At 45.8% G+C, this 24,500-nt stretch overlaps 1 protein-coding gene and 1 pseudogene across 6 annotated transcripts in view; both read right to left on the bottom strand.

Annotated features, from left to right (window-relative positions):
• Positions 1 to 3,177: 3,177 nt before the first annotated feature.
• Positions 3,178 to 24,500, bottom strand: part of CMC1 (C-X9-C motif containing 1) — an 81,856-nt gene continuing 60,533 nt past the window's right edge. For 5 of the 6 annotated variants that reach the window (XM_069561218.1, XM_069561222.1, XM_069561221.1 and 2 more), the window contains 2 exons: positions 7,103 to 7,193; positions 3,178 to 3,442 (listed from right to left, as the gene is read on the bottom strand). In XM_069561218.1, coding sequence (XP_069417319.1) covers positions 3,322 to 3,442; positions 7,103 to 7,193 — 212 coding nt within the window. In that variant the 3' untranslated portion in view covers positions 3,178 to 3,321. Of the gene's footprint in view, positions 3,443 to 5,310; positions 7,194 to 24,500 lie in introns of all 6 variants that reach the window. The other variant, XR_011250787.1, reaches the window with a different exon arrangement.
• LOC138424410 (large ribosomal subunit protein uL23 pseudogene) lies at positions 5,178 to 5,685 on the bottom strand (annotated as a pseudogene).

Raw genomic sequence — 24,500 nt, 5'->3', positions numbered from 1 at the left:
TCAGATCTCTTACTAACTGAATAGCATCCATATATAAACAGTGTTCCCCATTCGCCAGATATTTCTGTTATCTTCCTCACTTATTCAGGCTTGTCTGTGATTAATAGAGTTGGTGTCAGATGCTGGAATTTATTCTGACCAATGAACAAGACGAACACAGCTGACTCAGGGGAGTAGGGTCTCCTGCCAAGTAATAGAACAAAACCCAATATGCATAAAACTAATAGGAGGCTCCAGGCTTCAGCTGAGGGAAGCAACTACCTGTGTAATAACAAAGCAGCAGAAACTCCCTCGTGGCTGTAGGCTGCACATTGTATCTAATCTCTCGGGGTAGCTTACTGGTTTGCCTGTTTCAAAAGCAAGATTGGGAATGTTGCTTAAAATGAGTCATATGACATAATGGCTTGATTAATGGTTTGAACAATGCCAAGACATTGTTTACTTATTTTTGTTTGAAGTAGATGTGAAATACTGTCCTTGCCTAAATATTTCAGGGTCAGGTGCTAATTATTAGTTGTTAACAGGACATCCTGTTATATCAACTTTCAAAGAGACAGTGCTTTTGCATCTGAACAGTAAGGTAGCTGTCAGACAGGTATGCTAGAAAGTCCGTGGTTGATGTTCCTGACACTTCAAAGTGCTAAACAAATGATGTAAAACTGTAGGGGAAATTAACCCCCCAACATTTCCCCAGTCATAATTTTTTAAATGCACCCTTAATGATCATTCCTGTTAATGGGAAGATTCAAAGAGAAATGAGAGAATGGCCCATCTGTAGCTTATTTGAAATGGAAAATTTTGTTGACTTATGTCCTACTAGCTGGAACTTACTCCACAGCAGTGGTCCCCAATATTTTTGGCACCAGGGACTGGTTTCATAGAAGCCAGTTATTCCGTGAATAGGGTTGGGGGATGGTTAGGATCATTCAAGTGCATCAAAGACTTGAAAATGTCTTTAATCTCCAGGTTTTTTTTTTTTTCCTTCCCATTTTTAAAGTCTGTTACAATATCGTTTGTTCTATGTCTGGGGTTTTTCGGCCTCAAAGCATATTGGATCACAGCTCCTGCATTGGAAGGCAAAGTCTTAACCTTTGCACCACCAGGGAAGTCCGTAGTCTCCAGGTTTTTATAAGGCTAACCCAGTTCAGCACTTCCATAACTCAAGACTGAAAAGAACACTGATAACCAAAAAAGCCTCTTTATCCCCTCATTACCTAAAACAGAAGTTACATCTTCTCTGAAAGGAAACTCAAGTTCTGCTAGAAAGGAACCTAATTTGTAAGCAGAGCAGGGATGTGACTCCCTGAAAACCAGAGGGGCAGAGGGGGAAGAGTTCAGACCTCAACCACCGAAGTGCCGAGTCCTAGGGAACAGAGCAGCGTTCTCATCCAGAAGCGCCCTCTGGAGAAGACAACTCACACGACCGGCCTGCATCCGCCCAGGAGAGCCAGGGTCAGGGGGCATTGCGCGACGGGCCGAGGCAGGGAGCATGCGCGGCAGGGGCCAGCGGGAGGGGGGCCAGCGGGAGGGGGGCCGCGGCCGGGGGGGCAGCGGCCGGGGGGCCAGCGGCCGGGCACGCACACAGGGGACGTGTTTACACTCTGTAAGCCAGTCTGTCCAGTAGCAGAAAGGATGCAACATCCGCACAGATGAACTGTCCACATAAAAATGAAGCTGGCCCCTACAGAATAGCCACAGGCTGTATGTAGCTTATCAAAGTATCTTCCCTTTGTTCATGTAAGTCATCCGACTGCTCAACAGAAACGGCCCCCAGCGGCGCGTGGGCTCGCTTACCCCCGCACTGCTGTCTGCCGCCCTGGTCTCCCACCTTCCATCCGTACACAAGTGCGATACCTACACACGTGGGCGAGTCCCTCTTTCTGAGGTCCCCAAAATACTTGAGATTCCCGCTCCTTAGCTGATAAAGGTGCTGGTGCGGGGCACCTAAGAGTTTCCAATTTCTAGAGGGACCATGTAGAAAAGGAAAATGTCTCAATTACACTTAACAAAAGTGTCACTTACCAAGCTGCTGTAAGTCGTAATTAGCTGTAGGGGAAAAGTTTCCTTGTATCTGGAATATACAGATTACAAACCAGATATTTTAGCCAAAAACCAAAAAGATTATAGTCTTGTTCATTCTGTTTCATGGGACTGGGGCCTAAGTTAAATCTTAGGCAGGAATTTCTATTTGTGATTTTAATAAGAACTATGTAAGTGCATATAAAATAAATATATATACATTATGTAACTACATATAAAGTACCTGGAAACTAGTTGCAGTGGCTATGATGAAGAGTTAACAGCTTGTATGAAAAAAAGCACTTTTAATATAAAAGCTCAGCCTGCAACCAAATTACTGTACAGGGACAGAAAATTTTTACTCTTATTACTATGTCACAAAACGGTCATTCATCCTTATAAAGAAGACTTTTAAAAGCATTTAAATGTTTTCAGTGGCAGAATTAACAGGTCAGGTCACGGAATGTTAATACATTTTAGGAAATTTCCTATTAAAGATGTGAGCAGGGACTTCCCTGCTGGTCACTGGTTAGAACCCTCCCTGCCTGCGACAGGGGCACTAAGATCCCACACGGCACAGGGCAGCTAAGCCTGAGTGCTGCAGCAGCTGGGCCCGGGCACCGCAACTAGAGGGCGTGCCCCACAATGAAGGAGCCCACACACTGCAGTCGAGACCCGATGCAGCCAAGTAAAAAAAAAAGAGATGTAAGTGGAACTGACTGATGTACAAGCACTTACCTGTTTCCAAATAACCCTTCTACCAAATTATTGAAGTGCATTTACCTCATCCTAGACGACGTCCTGCATATTCTGCTTAGCTGCAACACACAGTTAATCCTCACATCCACAGTCTTTGTAACTATGGAGACTACTTGCATCCACAGCTGCTTAGTTACTAATAAAATGGTCAAGCTGGGCTCATGACCGCCCTGCTACGCTGCCCAGTCACGAACTCCTCTGGAGACTGTCCACTCCTGCTCCCCTTTAGTTACTTCTGGCTCCATGATCAGTCTATACCTTGACAAGTAATATTCATGTGGAAACCTAAAATTCAGTGTCACTGTTAGAGATTTATAGTTGTGAGACCATCTATTTAAAATCCATTACGACCAGGCAAACCATGTCCCAGGCCCCTGCTTGCTCTTATCAGTCAATAACTTTGAGGTTAAAAAAAAATCTTTATTTCAGATAAAGTTATTTCCATAATTAAGGATAAAGGAAACACACTTCCCTGAGTCCATTATTTCAGGTGACTGATGTCCATGAACACTGGCGTTCCTGAGCATCATCTTGAATATCTGCCTACATACTTGTGGGAAGCTTCTGTAGCCTTTTCTTGGTAGGAATTCCAGTTCTTCTGAATTCCTCCCTTTCCTTCAGGTATTCCATTTTGCATTCTTCATAAAAGGCTGGATCTTTATAGCTGCGAGAAGGAAAAAATTCTTTTAAAGCAAATCACTTTGCAAGCATGTAAGATAAGCCTGCTTTAATGATAAATTCAGACACCCAGTTAGTTCATCAAGCACAATCTTTACAAGCAGGGTTTTTAGTCATAGTCATAAATTCATTGTAAAGGTGAGGCTACCAAATGAAAGGGAAAAAAAAAAACTAACGGTTCTTTCTTGAATAGCGATGTCCCAGGGGAGGACAGTGGGGAGCAGGGCCCCTGTGCTCAGGGGCCCGTGTGCACAGACATCACAATGACATGCACAGCATGCCGTGGCCCAGGGCACCAGGGAGAGACAGGGTGAAGAGGAGAACGGGGAGCCGCCGGGGAGACGTGTGAGCTGCATTCTGAAGGACCAACAGAAATCCCCACAGAAGGCCCTCAAGGAAGAACCCACAGAGGAGGGAAGCAGAGATGTGTGGAGAAGCCCAATCTGTCCTGCCGGGCACTGTTAACAGCAGCTGGGAGATCAGCTCGGGGCCTCGGATGAATCTCAGTGTAGAGTGTGTGTGGCCTGTGGAGCACACACAGGCCAAGGGGGGCCAGGGGCCAGCAAGGTTAGAGGCTGAATGCCCAATAAATAAACTACTCCAGTAATCCAGACAGGAAATGACAAGGCCCAGTGATCTAAAGGAGTCAACTTTCTGGTGAAAAGGACGCAGTGGAGCTGGGAGAGACTGGGGAAATGCAATCAGTAAGATCCTAGATCCCAGACGATCAGAACTGCCCAAGACACGAGGCAGGACTCAGAGGAGCTGAGTTCAGTAAGGGACCTGCAGGAGGAAGCAGAGGAATGCCGTGACCCACAGGAAGCACGGAGTTCCAAGGGTGCACACTGAGCTTTCTCACACGGAAGATGGAGAGGAGACCCTGGGGAAGTAGCTTTCAGGAAGAGGTTAAGGAGGAAAGGGTGGAGAAGAAGTAGGCAGAGACACCGGGGAGACAGAATCGAATGGGGGTCTAGTAACAGAGAAAGAATGGAAAAGACAGATGCTGGAACCTTTGGAAACAGTTCCAGGGGGTGAGGGCAGAAGCCAGACATGGTCACTGAGGGATGAGTGAGATGAGATAGGGAGAAATGGAAGAATACGACCATCGCTGCTTCCCGTGTTACCGGGCAGAGACGCCAGAAGGTAGTGCTTCCACCCACAAAGTGTCCACAGGAGGCAGAGCCAAGGTGCCTCTTGTGCAAAGACGAAAACACAGTATTTCTTCAAGTACGCTGAGACTTGTGCTAGTGCTGAGTTGTTTTAACCGTATCCGACTCTTTGTGACCCTAGGGACCATAGCCTTCCAGGCTCCTCTGTCCAAGGGATTCTCCAGGCAAGAACACGAGTGGGTTGCCATTTCCTCCTCCAGGGGATCTTTCCGACCCAGGGATCAAACCCGCATCTCACTGGCAGGTTGAGATCGCCTGCACTGGCAGACGGGTTCTTGACCACTGAGCCACCTGGTGGAGACTTGTCAAGCAGAATTCTCCCTCAGCAGCTCTCATTCCCTTCCCACATTCCCGTCCCTCCTCTCGGTTTCCCCTCTGCTCCTCTCTCTTCCAAGCAGCAGCAGGCTCCCCCAAACCCCCAGCCCCCCAGATGGTCTAGGACCTCTCTTCCCCTTCTCAAGGGTAAGAGACGGCGGGATATTCCAATGATTAATATTCACATAGCAAAAGCTGAAAATAACACAGACGAACTTTTTTTTATAGTGAAAACTTTTATATTTGAAATTAGCCAGCTGGACTCAGTTTAGATGATCCCAATTTTGTTGGCAACATCCAAAGCATCATAGTCAGGAGGCAGTCGAACATACGCCTTCTTCTCTCCATCAGGCCTGATCAGAGTACTGACCTTGGCCACGTCAGTGTCACAGAGCTTGTTCACAGCCTGTTTGATTTGGTGTTTGCTGGCCTTGACGCCCACAGTGAACGCCAGTGTGTTGCTGTCTTCCACTTTCTTCATGGCTGACTCGGTGGTGAGGGGGGATTTGATGATAGCATAGTGGTCAAGTTTGTGTCTCCTAGGGGCACTCTCCCGAGGATATTTGGGCTGCCTCCTGAGCCGCAGCGTTTTGGGCCGCCGGAAGGTGGGTGACGTCCGGATCTTCTTTTTCTTGTGGCTGTGGACACCTTTCAACACTGCTTTCTTGGCCTTCAAAGCTTTTGCTTTGGCTTCAGCTTTAGGAGGGGCAGGGGCTTCCTTCTTCGCCTTCGGCGCCACCTTCATGAAAAGGCCACAGACGAACTTTTAACAAGAGCCAACATCTCCTGAGTACCTGGCATCGATACATGCCCAGCACTGGAGTGACGTGTTTCCCTGTGAGGAATAATCTCCTGCTGGAGCGCAAGGACCCTGCCCAGGGCACAGGAGAGCTAAACCTTGGGGGGCCCGGGAGACCAGCCTGCTGCCCTCCCCACAGTCCTGCTCCCAGCTTCAGGGCCACCCTGTCCCAACTAAGAGTAACAGGCACAATGGGGCCTGAAACTGAGGTGTCGAAAGCCACGGACCAGGTGCACGGGGAAGCTAACAACCTCAGCCACACAGACGTGCAAGAGGCTCACGTACCAGTGTCTCCTGGGGGCTCTAGGGACCCGAAGTCTGATTTCTCCACAGTTACATGCTCAGGGCAGGTCTGGGCTCATCAAAAAGAGCAGCTATCAGAACTATTTTTATTTATTATCAACTTGAGAAAAGGCGTGGACTTGGACTATGTCTCCTTATCTATGAATGCAGATAATCAGTATTCTAAAAGAGTGCCTAAGTCCATGTGTGCGGTCCATGTGTACTCGTTATCCAAAAAGAAAACAATTTAAGATTCAGATAATCACCACTTTCTTTTTATGTAATCATCTAAGAAGTATCTGACATAGATGCTCGCAGGCCAGGGGAGCCGAGTACAGAAGGTACTGATCTGTCTGACCTCACAGCTGTCTGATCTCACAGACAGCTCCCTACTCACGAAAGCACTGCACCCGCCACGCCACCTGTCAGTAACGTGGGTGATGATGAAGTCTGGGCAGATGAGCAGAAAGCACCTGCATTCAAAGAACTCCACACATTTGTACTTTAAGACTCAACAAACTACAATGAAGGATCACTGAACACATTTAAGAACTATTTTTTAAAGTAATTTAACTTCAGAAATCTAAATATACCTTTGTTTCCTTTGTTTATTACAACTCTCCTAGAAGTTAAACATCTTCATCCAAAAGATCCTAAGGCTGGTAAAATTACCTTTTCATTAAAAGATAAGCATAATATATTCGATGGATTAAGCTGTTCATGAAAAGGCATTTATTAAATCCTATAAAAAATCATGTATTTTTATGGCTGACTAATATTTTAATCAGATAAAATGCTGACAAACACACATAACTTGAAAAGACCCTTCAAAAATATGTTGTACCACTTGTCTTAGAAGCATCCTTACCAAATTAAAATTTCAGACTCAGCCAACAACAGGACGACTCTGGTGGGGAGAAGTCCAGAATACATGACACAAAGCGAGTTAGATGACACACTCTCGCCTCCAACACATCATACACGCATACACGCATACACATCATACACGCATACACATCATACACGCATACACGCATACACACATACACGCAGGAACACAAATGCCAAGGCAGCTACTTACTAAGAGGTCAGACAGTCTTTCAGCGCAGAATTTTCTTTCCGGCATTTTACTACCATAAGGACTCCAGAATCCTTGCAACACTTAGTGAAATCTGAAGTAAAAAATTTGGAAGAGAAAAACTCATCTGTAATTACATCTCTATAAGCTTAAACAGCTCTAAAATCTTCGTTCATTTAACATCTATGGCCTAGACTGTGCTTGGCACACACACAGTACGTGTTCCACAGAAGACGTGAACGTGAACAGAAGGTGGTAGGTCTGAAGGAGGGAGGGGACCCCTGAGGTGAAGAAGGAGCTCGCTTCACGTGATACACGGAACGCGGAGGCGAAGCAGGATTTCTAACCGGCTTCATTTCACTGCTTTGCATCCACGTCTCCGTGTCATACTGTGGTAATTCTCGCAGTATTTCAAACTCTTTCAGTATTACAATTGCTATGGTGACCTGTGATCAGGGATCTTTGATGTCACTGCTGGAACTGCAGAAACAAAGCAGGCGAGCTAGAATCAGAGGTGGAGCCTGAAGACGGGATGGACTGCTTCGTCTCCTGATCACGCTTGACCAGGGAAGTCGCTTCTTAAGAATGAACAATGACTGTGGTGTCCTGAAATGGAGTCTACTCCTGGTGAAGATGCTATAACCTTGCTGAAATGACAATAGAGCGTTTAGAATATTACAGAAACTTAGTTGATAAAGCAGCAGCAGCAGGGTTTGAGAGGACTGACTCCAGTTTTGAAAATTCTCCACCAAATCAAATGCCACCAACTGGCACACTGTAGGCAGAAGAGAAATCGTTTCTAAAAGGAGGAGTCCTAGGCAGCAAACTTTATTATTGCTCTCTTATTCTAAGAAATCCACCTCAACCTTCAGCAACCCCACCCTGATCAGTCAGCAGCCACCGATATCAAGGTAAGACCCTCTTCCTGCAAAAAGATTACGACTCGCTCAAGGATCAGGGCTCAGAGGAGTGTTCGCATTTTTCAGCAATAAAGTATCCTTACTGAAAGCATGTACAGTGGTTTTTTTAGACGTAATGCTATTACACACTTCATAGACTACAATGCAGTGTGGATATGACTTTTATATGCGCTGGGAAGCCAAAGACGGCATGTGACTTGCTCTACTGTGACACTGAGTGTTTTGCATTGGTCTGGAACCAAACCACAGCATCTCCAAGGTCTGTCTACAGAGAGGAAGCATGTACTCCATGGATGAACAAGGTCGCGCTGTGCAGCACGGGGAACTATGGTCAATGTCCTGTGATAAACCATCATGGAAGAGAGTATTTTAAAAAGAACACACACATACACGTGTGTGCGCTCAGTCACTTCAGTCGTGTCTGACTCTTTGCAACCCCACGGACTAGCCTGCCAGGCTCCTCTGTGCATGGGACTCTCTAGGCAATAATACTGGAGTGGGTCGCCATGCCCTCCTCCAGGGGATCTTCCTGACGCAGGGATCAAACCCGCATCTCCTGTGTCTCTTGCATTGCAGGCAGGTTCTTTGCCACTGAGCCACCAGGGAAACCCATAAACATATATATATACACACACACACACAAACACACATATATATACACCCATAAACTTATATAAAACGGAGTCACTTTGCTGAACAGCAGAAATTAACACAACATTGTAAATCAACTATACTCCCAATTTTTTAAAATGAAAGAGTATATTCCAGAATAGAGAAGTAGGGAGAGTGAAGGGGGATGTATCAGACACAGCCCCTCCTGGGGTCCGCTCTCTGAGGCTACTGATGGCATCCTTCAACCCCGCTTCCTCCAGAGAACCTGCCATGGCCCTTTACTTTGATCCCAGGGCTCCCATCTCATTCCTGAGCCAACTCTGAGGTGACCCAGAACCCAAATGGCTTTCTATCACATTTCCATTCTGCTAGTGTGCCCCTCAAATCATACTGGCCCCCTCGGGGTCCTGCCTTCTCAGGGGCCCCAACCCAGAGAACCCTGGTGCCGGAGTCCAGCCACAGCAGCCCGCTGCTCTACCTGGCCTGCGCTGGGGCGGACCCGCTTGCTCCTCAGCTCCTCCTTGGGACGGGCGTGGGGCGCCCCTGCTCTAGCAGTGACTCTCCCCAGCTGTCTCAGTCCTTCCCCTCCCCGGGGGTCTCTAGGCCCAGCCTCGGCCTCCTCCCATCTGTAACCAGCCATGTCCATGTCAGACTTTAAAATACGACACCACCCTCACCAAGAAGCTTGTATCATCATTTAGTATAAAATTACCAGGATTCTCTTACCCTTCCAGCTACTAAGGAATATGATTTATAATCATCTTAAAACAAGCAGGTAACCTCAGGAGTCCCCATGAAGACACATAACGTGTAACAAAAGTGGCTTTAAACCACAAGCAAACTGAAAACGACTGACATCTGTAAATGCACAGAAAATTCGAGGGGCTGTGCTGGACCGAGAGGCCTCGGGCACGGACGTCCGTCTGTCTGCAGCATCAGCGCAGTCTGCAGGCTGTGGGCGGGCAGAAACCAGGCCTGCTGGTGCAGGAGGGCCTGACTCCAGACGGAGGGCACGTCTGGTCACAGCCACGGGGCAGGGATGCTCCAGTGCGGGTCACAGGCTCCGTGAACTAGCTGTTCACCAGTCTCAGGATGCCACCGTTTGCTCTGAGTCCTGAACTGAATCAGGCATCTTTTACACTCAACACACACTCTTGTGATCCCTGTGCCGATGAGCTATGCATGTGGCCAAATCAGAGCAAAGGGGACTTCCTGTGTCCTCTGCGACGCAAAAAGGCAAAGCAGGGGCTTCCCTGGTGACTCAGTGGAAAAGAAACTGCCTGCCAGCGCAGGAGACACGACTTTGATGCTTGAGCCGGGAGGATCTCACATGCTGCGGAGCAATTAAGCCTTGTGCAACGCAACTGCTGTGAGCCCGTGCTCTAGAGCCTGCGGGCCACCTCTACTGAAGCCCGGGTGCCCCAGAGCCCGTGTTCCGCAACGAGAGAGGCCACACAGTGAGGAGCCCACACACCGCAACCAGACAGGAGCCCCCGCTCACCAGAGCTAGAGAAAAGCCTGCACGCAGCGAAGGCCCTGCACAGCCGAAAATAAACAAGTCAAACTACTGTTTTCTCAAAAAAGGGAAAAAACATTTCTCTTTTTAAAAAAGGCAAAGCAAATGCAGGATTAGTTCATTCTCATCGGAGGTCCTGAAGGGAGCAAGCCCACTGAAACGTCCACTAGCCTGCACTCTCGAAGTCATTAGCATCCTAACACGTTAACTGCTCTCCACACCGCCTAATGGGAAGACTTGCCTTTCCAGAGGCAAGGGCTACAATCCTAAGCATGAATGAAAGCATGAGCTACCCTCAAAGGAAGCGTGGACGCAAAGTTAATCCAGAGGTGGTGAATGGTGGTGACGGGCCGGGGGCTGGCTCCTCGCAGCCCCACTGTCATTCAGAGGCCTGGACTGGCTCCCTCGGAAGACGGCGTCCACAGAAAGCTCGTGAGCATCAGGGACCTCCCCTCATAAGCACGTGCGAGCTGACCAAACCCCAGTCCCTTTCCAGAAAACACGAACGCAAGGGCTCCTAGCAACAGTACACTTTCTGAATTCAACACTCAGTACTCTGACACGTGACAATTCACAAGCGAATGCTCAGGCACTGACTTCTGTTAAGCTCTGTTTTCCCCAACGTGACTAGAAATGTCCTCAAGTAGGGAAGTGGCTCCAGACAGCACGTGTGGGTTCTGATGGGCATGAAGGCACAGTCTCTGCATCTTCACACTTGTCCAGATCTCTTCAGGAGTAACTGTGACTGGCCCGAAGCCTCAAGCTGTTTGTAAGGTTTCTGTCACTTGTTTAGCAACAAGATTTTAATGAGGATCCTTCTTTCAAACCACAGTAGCAAACATTCATATAATGGTGATGTCGCAAGCTGATTTCTGCAATGGTATTCTGAAACAAGCCCAATTTAAATCACTTCTGTCTCTCAATATTAAGTGTTAAAAAGTTTGTACACCTGTAAATAAATATTCACCTTTAACCACTACGAAAATGAACTGTCATTCACTAACATATACCTTAATATAATGTAAATAAATATCAGTACAGAGTGAGAGTAGAGAGATGATTAAAAGTTATCCCAAACTTTAAAGAAGTTTGGGCTTAAAGACAGCATTCAAGACTTTTTTTCTTTAAAATATAAAGAACATGAAATTCTTCTTTTGTAAACCCTCCTTTCTCTGAAAGAAACCACTGAATATCATATAAAATAAACTATTGGTAAACATATTCTGTGAGCATGATAAAATTTTCACCAAGTGAAGCTAGGGAAAACAGAGATAAAGTCTTCTCCAAACTACAGTCTAAGATAATGGGCAAAATAATCATACTGTATTTAAGTACAAGAATACATAATTTCCAGTTTATATAAGAAAAAACTTAGGGAAACTCCATATGAAAGCAGTAAGAGAAAGAAATGGTTTGGAATTCATTGCTTTTCACTCATTTAATTTATGAACTTTGGAATATATGTTAATATTTAAATAACCGCCACAATTAGGTTTCCTGATTAAGCCGAAGATGAGCAACAAAGTGTGCATGGGAGCAGGAAGACTGACCCACACTTCATCAGTTCCAAGCAGCATGCAATTTTGCAGACACAGTCGTCCAGGTAGGACTACAGCATTCAATGCGAGATAACAATTTAAAACACACCAGACTAAAAGGAGCAATTCCAGCGCTTCGCATTTCTGGCTAGAACCACTCCTTCTATAATTCCAACAATTTATGTTTTCTAAACCTGGAGACTCCCAGGGACGGGGGAGCCTGCTGGCTGCAGTCCATGGGGTCGCCAAGAGTCAGACACGACTGAGCGACTTCACTTTCGCTTTTCACTTTCATGCACTGGAGAAGGAAATGGCAACCCACTCCAGTGTTCTTGCCTGGAGACTCCCAGGGACGGGGGAGCCTGCTGGCTGCAGTCCACGGGGTTGCCAAGAGTCAGACACGACTGAGCGACTTCACTTTCACTTTTCACTTTCATGCATTGGAGAAGGAAATGGCAACCCACTCCAGTACTCTTGCCTGGAGAATCCCAGGGACGGGGGAGCCTGCTGGCTGCAGTCCACGGGGTCGCTAAGGGTCAGACACGACTGAGCGACTTCACTTTCACTTTTCACTTTCATGCATTGGAGAAGGAAATGGCAACCCACTCCAGTGTTCTTGCCTGGAGAAGCCCAGGGACGGGGGAGCCTGGTGGGCTGCCGTCTATGGGGTCACATAGACCCCAGGGTCGGACACGACTGAAGCGACTTAGCAGCAGCAGCAGCAAACAATCCTGAGCTTATGAATTTTTTACACAACGATCTTTAGAAATAGCACTTATTTCTAACTTTCTAGTACTTTTATTTCCTCAATCGGTGAAGTACTTAATAAAGTACCTATTTTGTTTCCAGCATTATTATAAAAAGCAGAGCTCTGTTTAGGTACCAATGTAATTTAGAATTTTTAACATGTAAGTTCTGTGTAGTAGTTCTGTGACTAAACCACCATCTTGATGGTCCCGCTTTTAAATCTGGAACTTCAATTTAATCGAAAAGAAAGACATTTAGGAGGTCTTGCTTACTGAAGAAATGTAGCAAGCAGATTTTTAAATCACCCTCAATTCAAAACATTTCATCAACAGCACAACAGGAAATCTTAGGCATAAAACTGCTTCCTTATAGAAAATTAGATAAAAATAAAAACAGAAATGTACTTGAAACGATGGATAAATGATCTGCCGGCAAACATTCTGACACCACCAAAATTTCAGAGACAATTTTTCGAGAGATCCATAAAATTAATCACTCAGTGGAAAACAACACGCAGAAGCCACCTCATCTTTCACGAGCATCAGTCACCGAAACAGTGACTTCTTAAGGCACTCACGCCTTCAAAACGTTTCCGTTTCCAAAGGTGAGTCAAAAGCAGTGCAGACGGGGAAATCACCAAAGCATGCCATCACGCCAACGTTTAGGAGAGGACCCAGCTGAGAACACTTCATGGATCTGTCCCTTTTCTAGCTTTTACTTTATGTTGGCGTATAGCTGACGAATAGCGTTGCGTTAGCCTCAGGTGTGCAGCAGCCAGTCATCTGTACACGCACACCCGCTCTCTTCCGGATTCTGAAGCCGGGGGCCAGCGTGAGGAAGTCCACCCACAGCAAAGGTCATGAGGAAGGAGGCTTGGCATACGCAAAGGCGTGATCAAGCCTCAGGAAACCCCCTGTTCCCGAGCATCTGCCCCCAAAATCAGAATCTATCTACTTTACTGTTTCGTGCTCTCGCCTACACCTCTGACTTTACGGGGGGCTGTTCCCCACTGGTTCTCTTGGAGAAGGAGTAAACGTGCAGCTCCAAGTCAATAAAAATTCCTGGGCGTGACAAGAGTGTTCCAACTTATGAATTCCTCTGAAGGTTATCTAGCCCACCTGTAAAGGTTCCTCCAGCCACATGTGACTGTTTACAGCCTCCCAACCTGAGAGGCATGAGATGTTTTAGGCTTACTAAAGGCAAATTCTTTTGGGAAATTGTCAGTATAGTGGGTTAGTTAGGAATTATATTGGTGAAGGGTTTTTCATTTGTTGTGCCAATAATTGCTGCTAATTCCCTGCCCTGGGTGGGACAAGGGTGTCTCAGGTCAAACCTCTCTGCTGGCAAACTAGCTTGTGTGACAGGATTATCCATACTCCTGCCACTACCAACATGATTGTTTACTACCTCTCAACCATAAACAGCACAGAGAGTTTGGAGTATTTTGAGACTCTTAATTAGCATAGGGCTTTTCTCATTGTTGAGTCAATGATTGCCGCCAGGCCTCCATATCCTTAGGCACCTGGGAATATATTAACCAATGTATTTGGAATATAGAAAAGGAAATATAGTAGTTTTTAAGGTTAGCAATACTAGACTTTTTGAGTTAATGAATTTTCTCTTCTGTAATAGATCACTGTACTTTGTTATAAATCACTGTGTCCTTGCTATGTAAAAATGTAACTTTATCACTATCTTAAGACTAAATAGATCTTAAGGGGAACATTGGTGAAAGGATTTTCATTTGTTGGGCTGATGTTTGCTGCTAAATCTCCATATTCCCTGCCCTTATAATGAATATAACTAGCATATAGGAGAAATAAGTATTAACCTTTAAGCATATAGGAGAAATAAGTATTAACCTTTAAGACTAATCATGTTAACCTTGGGTTAAATAAATTCCTTTCTTGATTGTAACTCACTACACCCTCACCCTACAGGAATGCAACTTTATTTGGAGGGTGGTGCCTGGTTTAAGAAAAAACACCCTTGGAAAAAAAAAGTTTTTTGGTTATCAGAAAGAAAGAGTCATAAAATGTCAGCAGGCCTTATGGCCAGAAGTTGATGTAAAACCCCTAAGATCTTTTTTTTTTATGTAAAGCACCTGATTTTGATAAAGGTCAGGACTGCTGACCCCCGTGTGACTCTGTATTCATCCCTATGTGTAACAAAAGGTATATAAGCAAACCCCAAAATAAAGAAATCCAGATCAGCTTCCAGAAAGACATGTAGTTCTTTCTTGCTCCCCGTTTCTCTGGCTGAATTCCCATCTGGAGCGTGGGTGCTCGCCATGTCTACTTACTTGTCCCGGCTTTCAGGCCCACGCGAGAAGGAGCCCAAGGAGGGGCACCTTCCGATATTCAAGTGGCGCCAGTGGCCCAACGTAGATGGTGCAAATTTCTTGTCTTGGAATTTTATTGGTATCCCATGTAAACCAAGTTATTCAGCCTCTTTTTCTCTGCTAATTTTCTAATCCCTCTCTATCTGTAATTAAATAAGTTATTTCCAAGGACGCCGACTCCGTCCCCACCTTCGAATCACGCTGGATCCACCGGGGCTGGACCCCAGCATTCTTCTCCCACAAGCGTCGTTACAGAGTGCTGAGAAGAGTTCCCTGTGCAACACAGTAAGCAGGTCCTTTCTAATTGTCTATCTTGTATACAGTAGTATGTGTATGTTACTCTTATGTCATTTGTTTCTTAAATTATCAGAGTAGAATGAAAATGAAAAAGTCACTTACATTCCTGCCTCCTAACAGTGACAACAGCGACAGCTAACACTTCTGTTTACTGTGCTCCTGGCACTAGCCAATGAGTTAGCACAGGCTTTCACAGGTATTAGCTGATTAAAGTTTTGTTTTCACGTATTCTTTCAGTACTTATACACAGGCTCATAAAAATGGCACTTGGGGACGGGCGTGTGCCAGCGACGACCGCCGGCGGCGTTCCACATCGGGCTCCTCCTGAGGCAGTGGAAGCCCTCAGAAGGGCTCCGCACAGCGGAACGGCACGATCAGACTTTCTTCTGCAGAGAACTACAAGAGCTGGAAGCAGGCAGAGGTGGGGATAACAGGGAAACAGGAGAACTGAGAACTGAGCACAGGACTCAGACTGAGAGACAGCAAGGGGGCAAGAAGCAGGCAGTGGCTCTGCAGAGGCGCAGACAGCTACCAGGGAGCCGTGATGGACAGGGGGACACCATCAAGCCACAGGGTGACAGACGGGGAGTCCAGGATGACGCCGACACCTCTGCTGGGCGCAGCCGGCGCGGTCTGATGTCTCAGAGACACAAGGAAAGGAACGCACATGACGGGGGAAAAGTTCAGCGCATGTTTCAGACACATCTAGCTGGGAGGAGGCGTGAAACACCCAAGTGGACTGTCCAGAAAACCCTCAGCTCTATGGGGCTGAGGCATGTCGAAGACACTGGTGTGGCAGCAGTCACTTATGAAAAATAAGGAAAAATAAAGAGGGCCCAGGTAACCATTGGGCCAATATTTAAGGGTCAGTGGAAACAGGGGAGCCTGAAAGACGGGAGGACCTTGGGGCCTCACAGAAGGTAAGGGGACCAAGAGGCTGACCCTCTGAGTAGAGACCAGGGTCCACTGGACCCAATTTTAATTTCTGAGTTTCTTAGAGTAGTTCTAACTATTTTAAAGATATTTTGATTTTCATTTTTTCTGAGGCCTTCCAAAAAAACAAAGAAAACAGATACTTTGTAATATAATAAAACTCATTTCTATCTTGCAATTATCATATAGACTCACTAGAACTCTGAGTAAAGATAAGACACAAGATAGACTCAATGATCTTTTTCCTACGTTTCGAAACGTCTTACTAGATCATCCTAGGACTTCCTTCATCATGACTCATCAATTATTTTCAACTGACTAAAATAAGAAAACACAATGATGGAATCAGCTAGAAAGAAAGTAAAATCGCTCGGTCGTGTCTGACTCTTTGCAACCCCATGGACTGTAGCCCACCAGGCTCCTCCATCCATGGATTCTCTAGGCAAGAGTACTGGAGTGGGTTGCCATTTCCTTCTCCAGGAGATCTTCCCAATCCAGGGATCGAACTCGGGTCTCCCACATTCCAGGCAGACGCTTTAACCTCTGCGCCACCAGGGAAGCCGGGAAGCAGCTAGAAGAGCGATGCAACAGTGAAATAACCACCATGTTATCAGTTTTCTTACTGGTCATCTGGCATATTACATCATCATTTATCAATATAGAAAAGGAGTCTTTTTGATGTTTGCTTTCCTTGAACACAGTTAAGATCAGAGATTTTTTTTTTCACTTCCTGATTATGTTAGGTAGAATAATAGACCCCACAGATTTCCAAATCCTCCTCCCAGAACCCAATGAATGTGTCAGGTTATATGGCAAAGGGGAATTACAGTTACTAATCAGCTACAACCAAATAAGGAGATTATCCTGGATTATCCTGCGGGGCCCAAAGGAATCACCAGGGTCCTGAGAAAGGGAGAAGGCAGGCACAGATGGAGAGAGAGAGGTGATGATGGGAGTGGGGACAGAGAGATGTCACCTTGGCGGCTTGAACAATGGAAAGAGGACACCAGACCAAAACAAAATAATAGGGTGCCTTATAACAGGATATCTGTATCCCCACAAAATCTGTGTGTTGAAACCCTACTGCCCCCACCCCCACCACTAACCCACCACGTGATGATATTAGGAGGTGGGGACTTGGGAGGAATTCAGTTCAATTCAGTCGCTCAGTCGTGTCCGACTCTTTGCGACCCCATGAATCGCAGCACACCAGGCCTCCCTGTTCATCAGCATCTCCCGGAGTTCATTTAGACTCATGTCCATCAAGTCAGTGATGCCATCCAGCCATCTCATCCTCTGTCGTCCCCTTCTCCTCCTGCCCCCAGTCCCTCCCAGCATCAGAGTCTTTTCCAGTGAGTCAACTCTTCTCATGAGGTGGCCAAAGTACTGGAGTTTCAGCTTTAGCATCATTCCTTCCAAAGAAATCCCAGGGCTGATCTCCTTCAGAATGGACTGGTTGGATCTCCTTGTAGTCCAAGGGACTCTCAAGAGTCTTCTCCAACACCACAGTTCAAAAGCATCAATTCTTCAGCGCTCAGCCGTCTTCACAGTCCAACTCTCACATCCATACATGACCACAGGAAAAACCATAGCCTTGACTAGACGGACCTTAGTCAGCAAAGTAATGTCTCTGCTTTTGAATACACTATCTAGGTTGGTCATAACTTTCCTTCCAAGGAGTAAGCGTCTTTTAATGTCAGGGCTGCAATCATCATCTGCGGTGATTTTGGAGCCTCCCAAAATAAAGTCTGACACTGTTTCCACTGTTTCCCCATCTATTTGTCATGAAGTGATGGGACCAGATGCCATGATCTTCGTTTTCTGAATGTTGAGCTTTAGGCCAGCTTTCTCCCTCTCCTGTACTGTGAGTACAAAACGCACACTGGAGGGGCTCCCCTGGGGGTTCAAGGGTTAAGCTGGTTTGGGGAGCTAAGATGCCACATGCCCTGTGGCCAGAACCAAAACACAGAAGCAACATTGTAACAAATTCAACAGACACTTGAAAAGCATCTTAAAAAAAAAAAAAAAACCTCTGAATTGTGGGAGCTTAGGAGGAAAAATAAGCAGGGTGACAATATACAGCCTTGACATACTGCTTTTCCTATTTGAAACCAGTCTTTTGTTCCATGTCCAGTTCTAACTGTTGCTTCCTGACCTGCATATAGGTTTCTCAGAGGCAGGTCAGGTATTCCCATCTCTTTCAGAATTTTCCACAGTTTATTGTGATCCACACAGTCAAAGGCTTTGTTTAGCATAGTCAATAAGGCAGAAATAGATGTTTTTCTGGAACTCTCTTGCTTTTTCCATGATCCAGCAGATGTTGGCAATTTGATCTCTGGTTCCTCTGCCTTTTCTAAAACCAGCTTGAACATCAGGGAGTTCACGGTTCATGTATTGCTGAAGCCTGGCTTGGAGAATTTTGAGCATTACTTTACTAGCATGTGAGATGAGTGCAATTGTGCGGTAGTTTGAGCATTCTTTGGCATTGCCTTTCTTTGGGATTGGAATGAAAACTGACCTTTTCCAGTCCTGTGGCCACTGCTGAGTTTTCCAAATTTGCTGGCATATTGAGTGCAGCACTTTCACAGCATCATCTTTCAGGATTTGAAATAGCTCAACTAAACTTCACCAGCTTTGTTTGTGGTGATGCTTTCTAAGGCCCACTTGACTTCACATTCCAGGATGTCTGGCTCTAGGTGAGTGATCACACCATCGTGATTATCTGGGTTGTGAAGATCTTTTTTGTACAGTTCTTCTGTGTATTTTTGCCACCTCTTCTTAATATTTTCTGCTTCTGTTAGGTCCATACCATTTCTGTCCTTTATTGAGCCCATCTTTGCATGAAATGTTCCCTTGTATCTCTAATTTTCTTGAAGAGATATCTAGTCCTTCCCATTCTGTTGTTTTCCTCTATTTCCTTGCACTGATCCCTGAGGAAGGCTTTCTTATCTCTCCTTGCTATTCTTTGGAACTCTGCATTCAAATGGATATATCTTTCCTTTTCTCCTTTGCTTTTCGCTTCTCTTCTTTTCACAGCTATTTGAAAGGCCTCCTCAGACAGCCATTTTGCTTTCTTATCTATGGGGATGGTCTTGATCCCTGTCTCCTGTACAATGTCACAAACCTCCATCCATGGAAGAAGCACAAGCTGGAATCAAGATTGCCAGGAGAAATATCAATAACCTCAGATATGCAGATGACACCACCCTTATGGCAGAAGTGAAGAGGAACTAAAAAGCCTCTTGATGAAAGTGAAAGAGGAGAGTGAAAAAGTTGGCTGAAAGCTCAACATTCAGAAAAGGAAGATTATGGCATCCGGTCCCATCACCTCATGACAAATAGATGGGGAAACAGTGTCAGATTTTATTTTTTGGGCTCCAAAATCACGGCAGATGGTGACTGCAGCCATGAAATTAAAAGACGCTTACTCCTTGGAAGGAAAGTTATGACCAACCTAGACAGCATATTCAAAAGCAGAGACATTACTTTGCCAACAAAGGCCTGTCTAGTCAAGGCTATGGTTTTCCACTGGTCATGTATGGATGTGAGAGTTGGACTGTGAAGAAAGCTGAGCGCCTAAGAATTGATGCGTTTGAACTGTGGTGCTGGAGAAGACTCTTGAGAGTCCCTTGGACTGCAAGGAGGTCCAACCAGTCCATCCTAAAGGAGATCAGTCCTGGGTGTTCATTGGAAGGACTGATGCTGAAGCTGAAACTCCAACACTTGGCCATCTAATGTGAAGAGCTGACTCACTGGAAAAGACCCTGATGCTGGGAGGGACTGGGGGCAGGAGGAGAAGGGGATGACAGACGATGAGATGGCTGGATGGCATCACCGTCTTGATGCACATGAGTTTGGGTAAATTCCGGGAATTGGTGATGGACAGGGAGGCCTGGCTTGCTGCAGTTCATGGGGTCGCAAAGAGTCGGACATGGCTGGGCAACTGAACTGAACTGAATTGAGGATGAAAAATGTAACTATCTTGTTCACAGTTTTTACATGATTGCATGCTAATAAGATAGATGTGCTGTGCTGTGCTGTGGCTCAGTCGTGTCTGACTCTGTGACCCCATGGACTGTAGCCTGACAGGCTTCTCTGTCCATGGGGATTCTCTAGGAAAGAATACTGGAGTCGGTTGCCACGCCCTCCTCCAGGGGACGTTCCCAGCCCAGGGACTGAACCCAGGTTTCCCACATTGCAGGCAGATTCTTTACTGCTTGAGCCATAAGGGAAGCCCTAATAAGATAGATACTATTTATTTAATACATAAATAAATATAACATTAAAATTAAGCTTACCTTTCAAAACTAATGTCACATTAAAAAATACATGGCTACTACAGTTTAAGGAGAAGGAAAAGGCTACCACTCCAGTATTCTGGCCTGGAGAATTCCATGGGCTGTATAGTCCATGGGGTCGCAAAGAGTTGGACACGACTAAGCGAGTTTTACTTTACTATAGTTTAAAATTATAAATATAGTTCATGCTATTTTCTCTGGTCCAGTGAGACATTCTGCAGCGATAGAGATGTTCTCTGCACTTTCCGACAGTGCCACCAGGAGCCATGAAGGACGACCGAGCATGCGAAATGTGGCTGGATGCCACTGAGGAGCTGAACGTGTCTTTGGAATTAATTAAGGTGAAGAGTGACGTGTGTGCAGTGGCTTCCATAGTGAAAGAGGTGGCCCTGAGTGTGTTTCGTTCCCTGCACTTCAGGTCAGATGTAGACAGGAGGCTGGTGGTGAGAGCCTCAGACTGCTCCTCTCCATGTACTGGAATGAGGCTCAATGGGCACAAACTGGGATTCTGATGAGGAGCCCTTAGCATGTAGCTCTTAGAACAGAGATGATTTCTAACAAAGGCTAACAATACATTAACTGATCAGCAGGATCTATACCATTAGAGTAAACTATCTTATTTCAGGTGGAGTTTTTGTTTTTCCATTTTCCTATGTGATTTCATAATTTTTTCTTGCAAGGTATTTAAAGATATTAATGATAACAGCAACAAAATCAAATTAATAATGGCCACTGACATATACTGGGTATTTACTAGGTACCAGACACGATGAGCACTTCATTAGCTCACTTGAATTTTACAAAAACCTAACAGATAAGCACTATCATCATCTTCACTTGCCAGACAAGGACACTGAGCTTTCAGTAGGTGACATCATGCATTTCCAAGACGGACAGTGTGGCAAGGACTAGCCTGGAACCAGGCCTTTAGTTCCTGAAAAACTCCATAACTCTTATGGAATCCCACTGACTCTTCTTCACAGTGAGAACAGAGGAGACTCCTCCACACTGGGCAAAAGACCTCATGGTCACAGCAGAGCCGTGAGCCCCGCCCGTCACCACACACAGGGTCACCACTGGGCCCAGGAAGCTGGTGGGACAGCTCAGTCCTTCCGGTCCCCACTTCCGGGGGAAGAAAAGCTACAGCTTAGCGCTCTGATGCTCTGCTCCTGAGCAGTCATCTACAATAAAATGATGCCAGATACCTTGCCCTCTGGCTCCATACCTCCTTTTCCAGAATGCCTATAAAATATATTCAAATATTTAAAATACAGATTTTACACATTACAAAGTGGCTTTTCCAAGCAGTTTACAAGAAACTGCTAAGTTCTGTACCTGGGGTTCTAAGAGCCTTCAGAATAGGAAAGGGAGACGTCAGCATAGCCGAGCTGTGGCTAAGGAGAGCACCAACTCACCCCATCTCCCAAATGAGACGCACACAAGAGAGGCCATCAGCCTCCCCAAGCAGGAGAATCCGTGAGTATCACTAGCAGTGACAGAGGGGGAGGACTTAGACAGTGACAAAGCCAGAGAAATGCTACGTGAGTCAACCTGGTTCACGCCGCACATGTCGGCCCCCACCCCCCGCCCCAGCCTCTAAAGTTAAAAGATCTGTTCATGAACGCGTGCCCATCAGAGCATCCAACAAAGGCACCGTGTTTCTGAGCATCCCCTGATAAGAGGCAGGGTCAACACTGTAAGCAACACAGGCAGCAAGCCAGCCTGCTGCACCTTCCCACTCGTGCAGGTGGCTTCAGTCTGTTCTGCGGGCCAGCGGAGACCACTCACCGCCACTCACGAGGGGCCAGGAAAGGACCTTGTTCTCAACTCCTCGGGTGGAAACGGCCAGAGAAGGAAGGACTTAGACGCCACTAACCCAAACCCTAGACCCTTCCCCAATTCAGAAAGGCCCGGTTCACCTCACTGTGCAAACCTTGTGGGAACAGAACAAGGGAGCCAGTTCCACTGTGGGCGAGGGGGAGGTGTGTGCATCTGGGCGTGTGCGTGCCTGTGTGCTGAGGGGCGTGGGGGAGGTTTGAGACTGGAAGAAACCAGAGTTCAGGGTCCTGCCAGCCCCCGTCAAACTCCGCTGGCAGTAACAGTCCTGCTGCGCCTCCTCCTGGTGAGAACCAGCATGAACATGGCTCCCTCCTCGCCGGATGTGGTTTCCAGGCTGTGGACAAAACCTGCTCACCCTCTTTCTAATCTACTGGTCTGTCAACTTTTCTTATGTATCGGACACCTTGCTTTGCTCCAAAAGAGGAGTTGACACAGTTTGGCATTTCCCTTCAAGAGACAGCATTCAAAAAGACAGTTATGTTCTTCATATCCAAACACGGGACAATTCAAATACAAAAATAACTATGACTACACCTTTCTTATGACAGAAGTCATTTGGAGAGAATCATTAAGAGAATGGTGTATCACAAGCTATTCCTCATCCTGTCTTCTCTTAGCTGAAGCAAAAAATGTCTTTATGTAGGTAAAAAATAGCCTTGGCACTGTCCAAAGCCACTTAGCAGCTTTCTTTTAATCTGACAGAGTCACACCAACAGCCTAAGCAGAAATACTAAACCACAAAGCTCTATCCGGCCACTGAAGAAAGTGCACAGCTGGGGACGATCTCCAAGACCCAAAGTGGAAACAGCAAGGACACACACACACCCCTGTGCAGACAGGAGAGAAGGGCTGGGGGCCAGGAAGGGGCGGGTGGCCGTCGCGTCTCACGAGAAAGCCTGGAGTCTGGGGGAGGCAGAAGAAGCAAGGACACACACACACCCCTGTGCAGACAGGAGAGAAGGGCTGGGGGCCAGGAAGGGGCGGGGAGCCGTCTCGGCCTCAGGAGAGAACTTGGGAGTCTGGGGCGGCGGGGGGAAGAAGCAGGTTTCTATTGTGCTGTGGCAGTCTGTCCCTGTGCCAAGCTTACAAAATGCAGTTTTAAAAAAGGAAAGTGAATAAAGTAATACCTTTGTGTGGAGGAGGGGGAGAGAGGAGGTCCGGCTTTGAAGCAGAGTGAGAGGTCATCTCTCTCAATTTTTTTTTTTTAAACAATCCTCTTCCATTTCCTCGGAACTGCCCGTTAGTGACAATAGGGCAGGGACCTGTCTTTCTTGCAACAGAACACCCTACCTTCACAGTCAATGGACACTTCTGCCTGGATGGCTTCATTTCATTAAATGCTGACTGTTCTCAAATAAAAATGTTGGGCATTCCTTTTCACAAATTACAGAGCTGCAGAGATCCTACGATTCCCACCCCACCAATGCCACATGGAGCCCTAACCCAAGGTAAAAAGACACCGTCAAAACCCAGACTCCTGGCTTTCTTTTAATTTAACACGGTCACACCAACTGCCAAAATGGAAGAAACCCAACACTGATAACGCGTGCTCCCTTGCTCATAAACTGGTCCCAATTCTCGGTTTTAAAGAGGGAAAAAAAAAAAGAGAACAGAAGACATGTGATGCTAAATTTAATTAGACATTTAATAAGTGTAGTGTCCCTAGTTAACAAGGCAAATCCATCCTTTCCGTTCAGGCTGCAGGTTATTTAAAGACTTTACAATTTTACTACTTAAGGGCAAGTCCTATGGAGGTGTTATCTCACCATTTATATTTTCACAACACTTATGATATTGCTATCACACTCTTAAAATAAATAAAAAGCCCATGCCGTGTGGTGGACCAATATAATGCTACATACTCTATTTCTGGCAATAAACATTAAAATCATTCTGTATTGTTCACTTGATTCTTGCAGTGTTGAATATTAGAGAAAAAGTAAAACTAATTTTTTTAAGTTCCAGGTATACTTGAAAAACAGAGGTTTTATCCCTTGGTTTTTAAAATTAGGTACTAGAAAATATATCACTAGAAAATTCTGACCACAATAGCATTTTATGACAAAATTATTATGCTTTTAATTTTCTATTAAATTGTGGTTTATTAGCTTGCTACTTTAAAGATTAGACAGGGTACAGAATGAATTTAGTGGTGCATTTAATGAGACAAGAAAGATGAACATGAAAAGATGATTTTACACGGTGGTGCATAGGCTATTTGATAATTCTAACATAGCACAAAAGAAAGCTTCTCTCTAGATTGACCATGGTTCACTTAACATCACTGAATATCTAATACCTCCAACTCAATTAATTCTCACCTGATTAAGATCAGACTGATATTCAAACTAAATCATCTC

Source organism: Ovis canadensis, chromosome 19, assembly GCF_042477335.2.
Source record: "Ovis canadensis isolate MfBH-ARS-UI-01 breed Bighorn chromosome 19, ARS-UI_OviCan_v2, whole genome shotgun sequence".
Classification (NCBI taxonomy): Eukaryota; Metazoa; Chordata; class Mammalia; order Artiodactyla; family Bovidae; genus Ovis; species Ovis canadensis.
The sequence above is the reverse complement of the archived record's forward strand: the minus strand, read 5'-3'. Positions and strand labels throughout refer to the sequence as shown.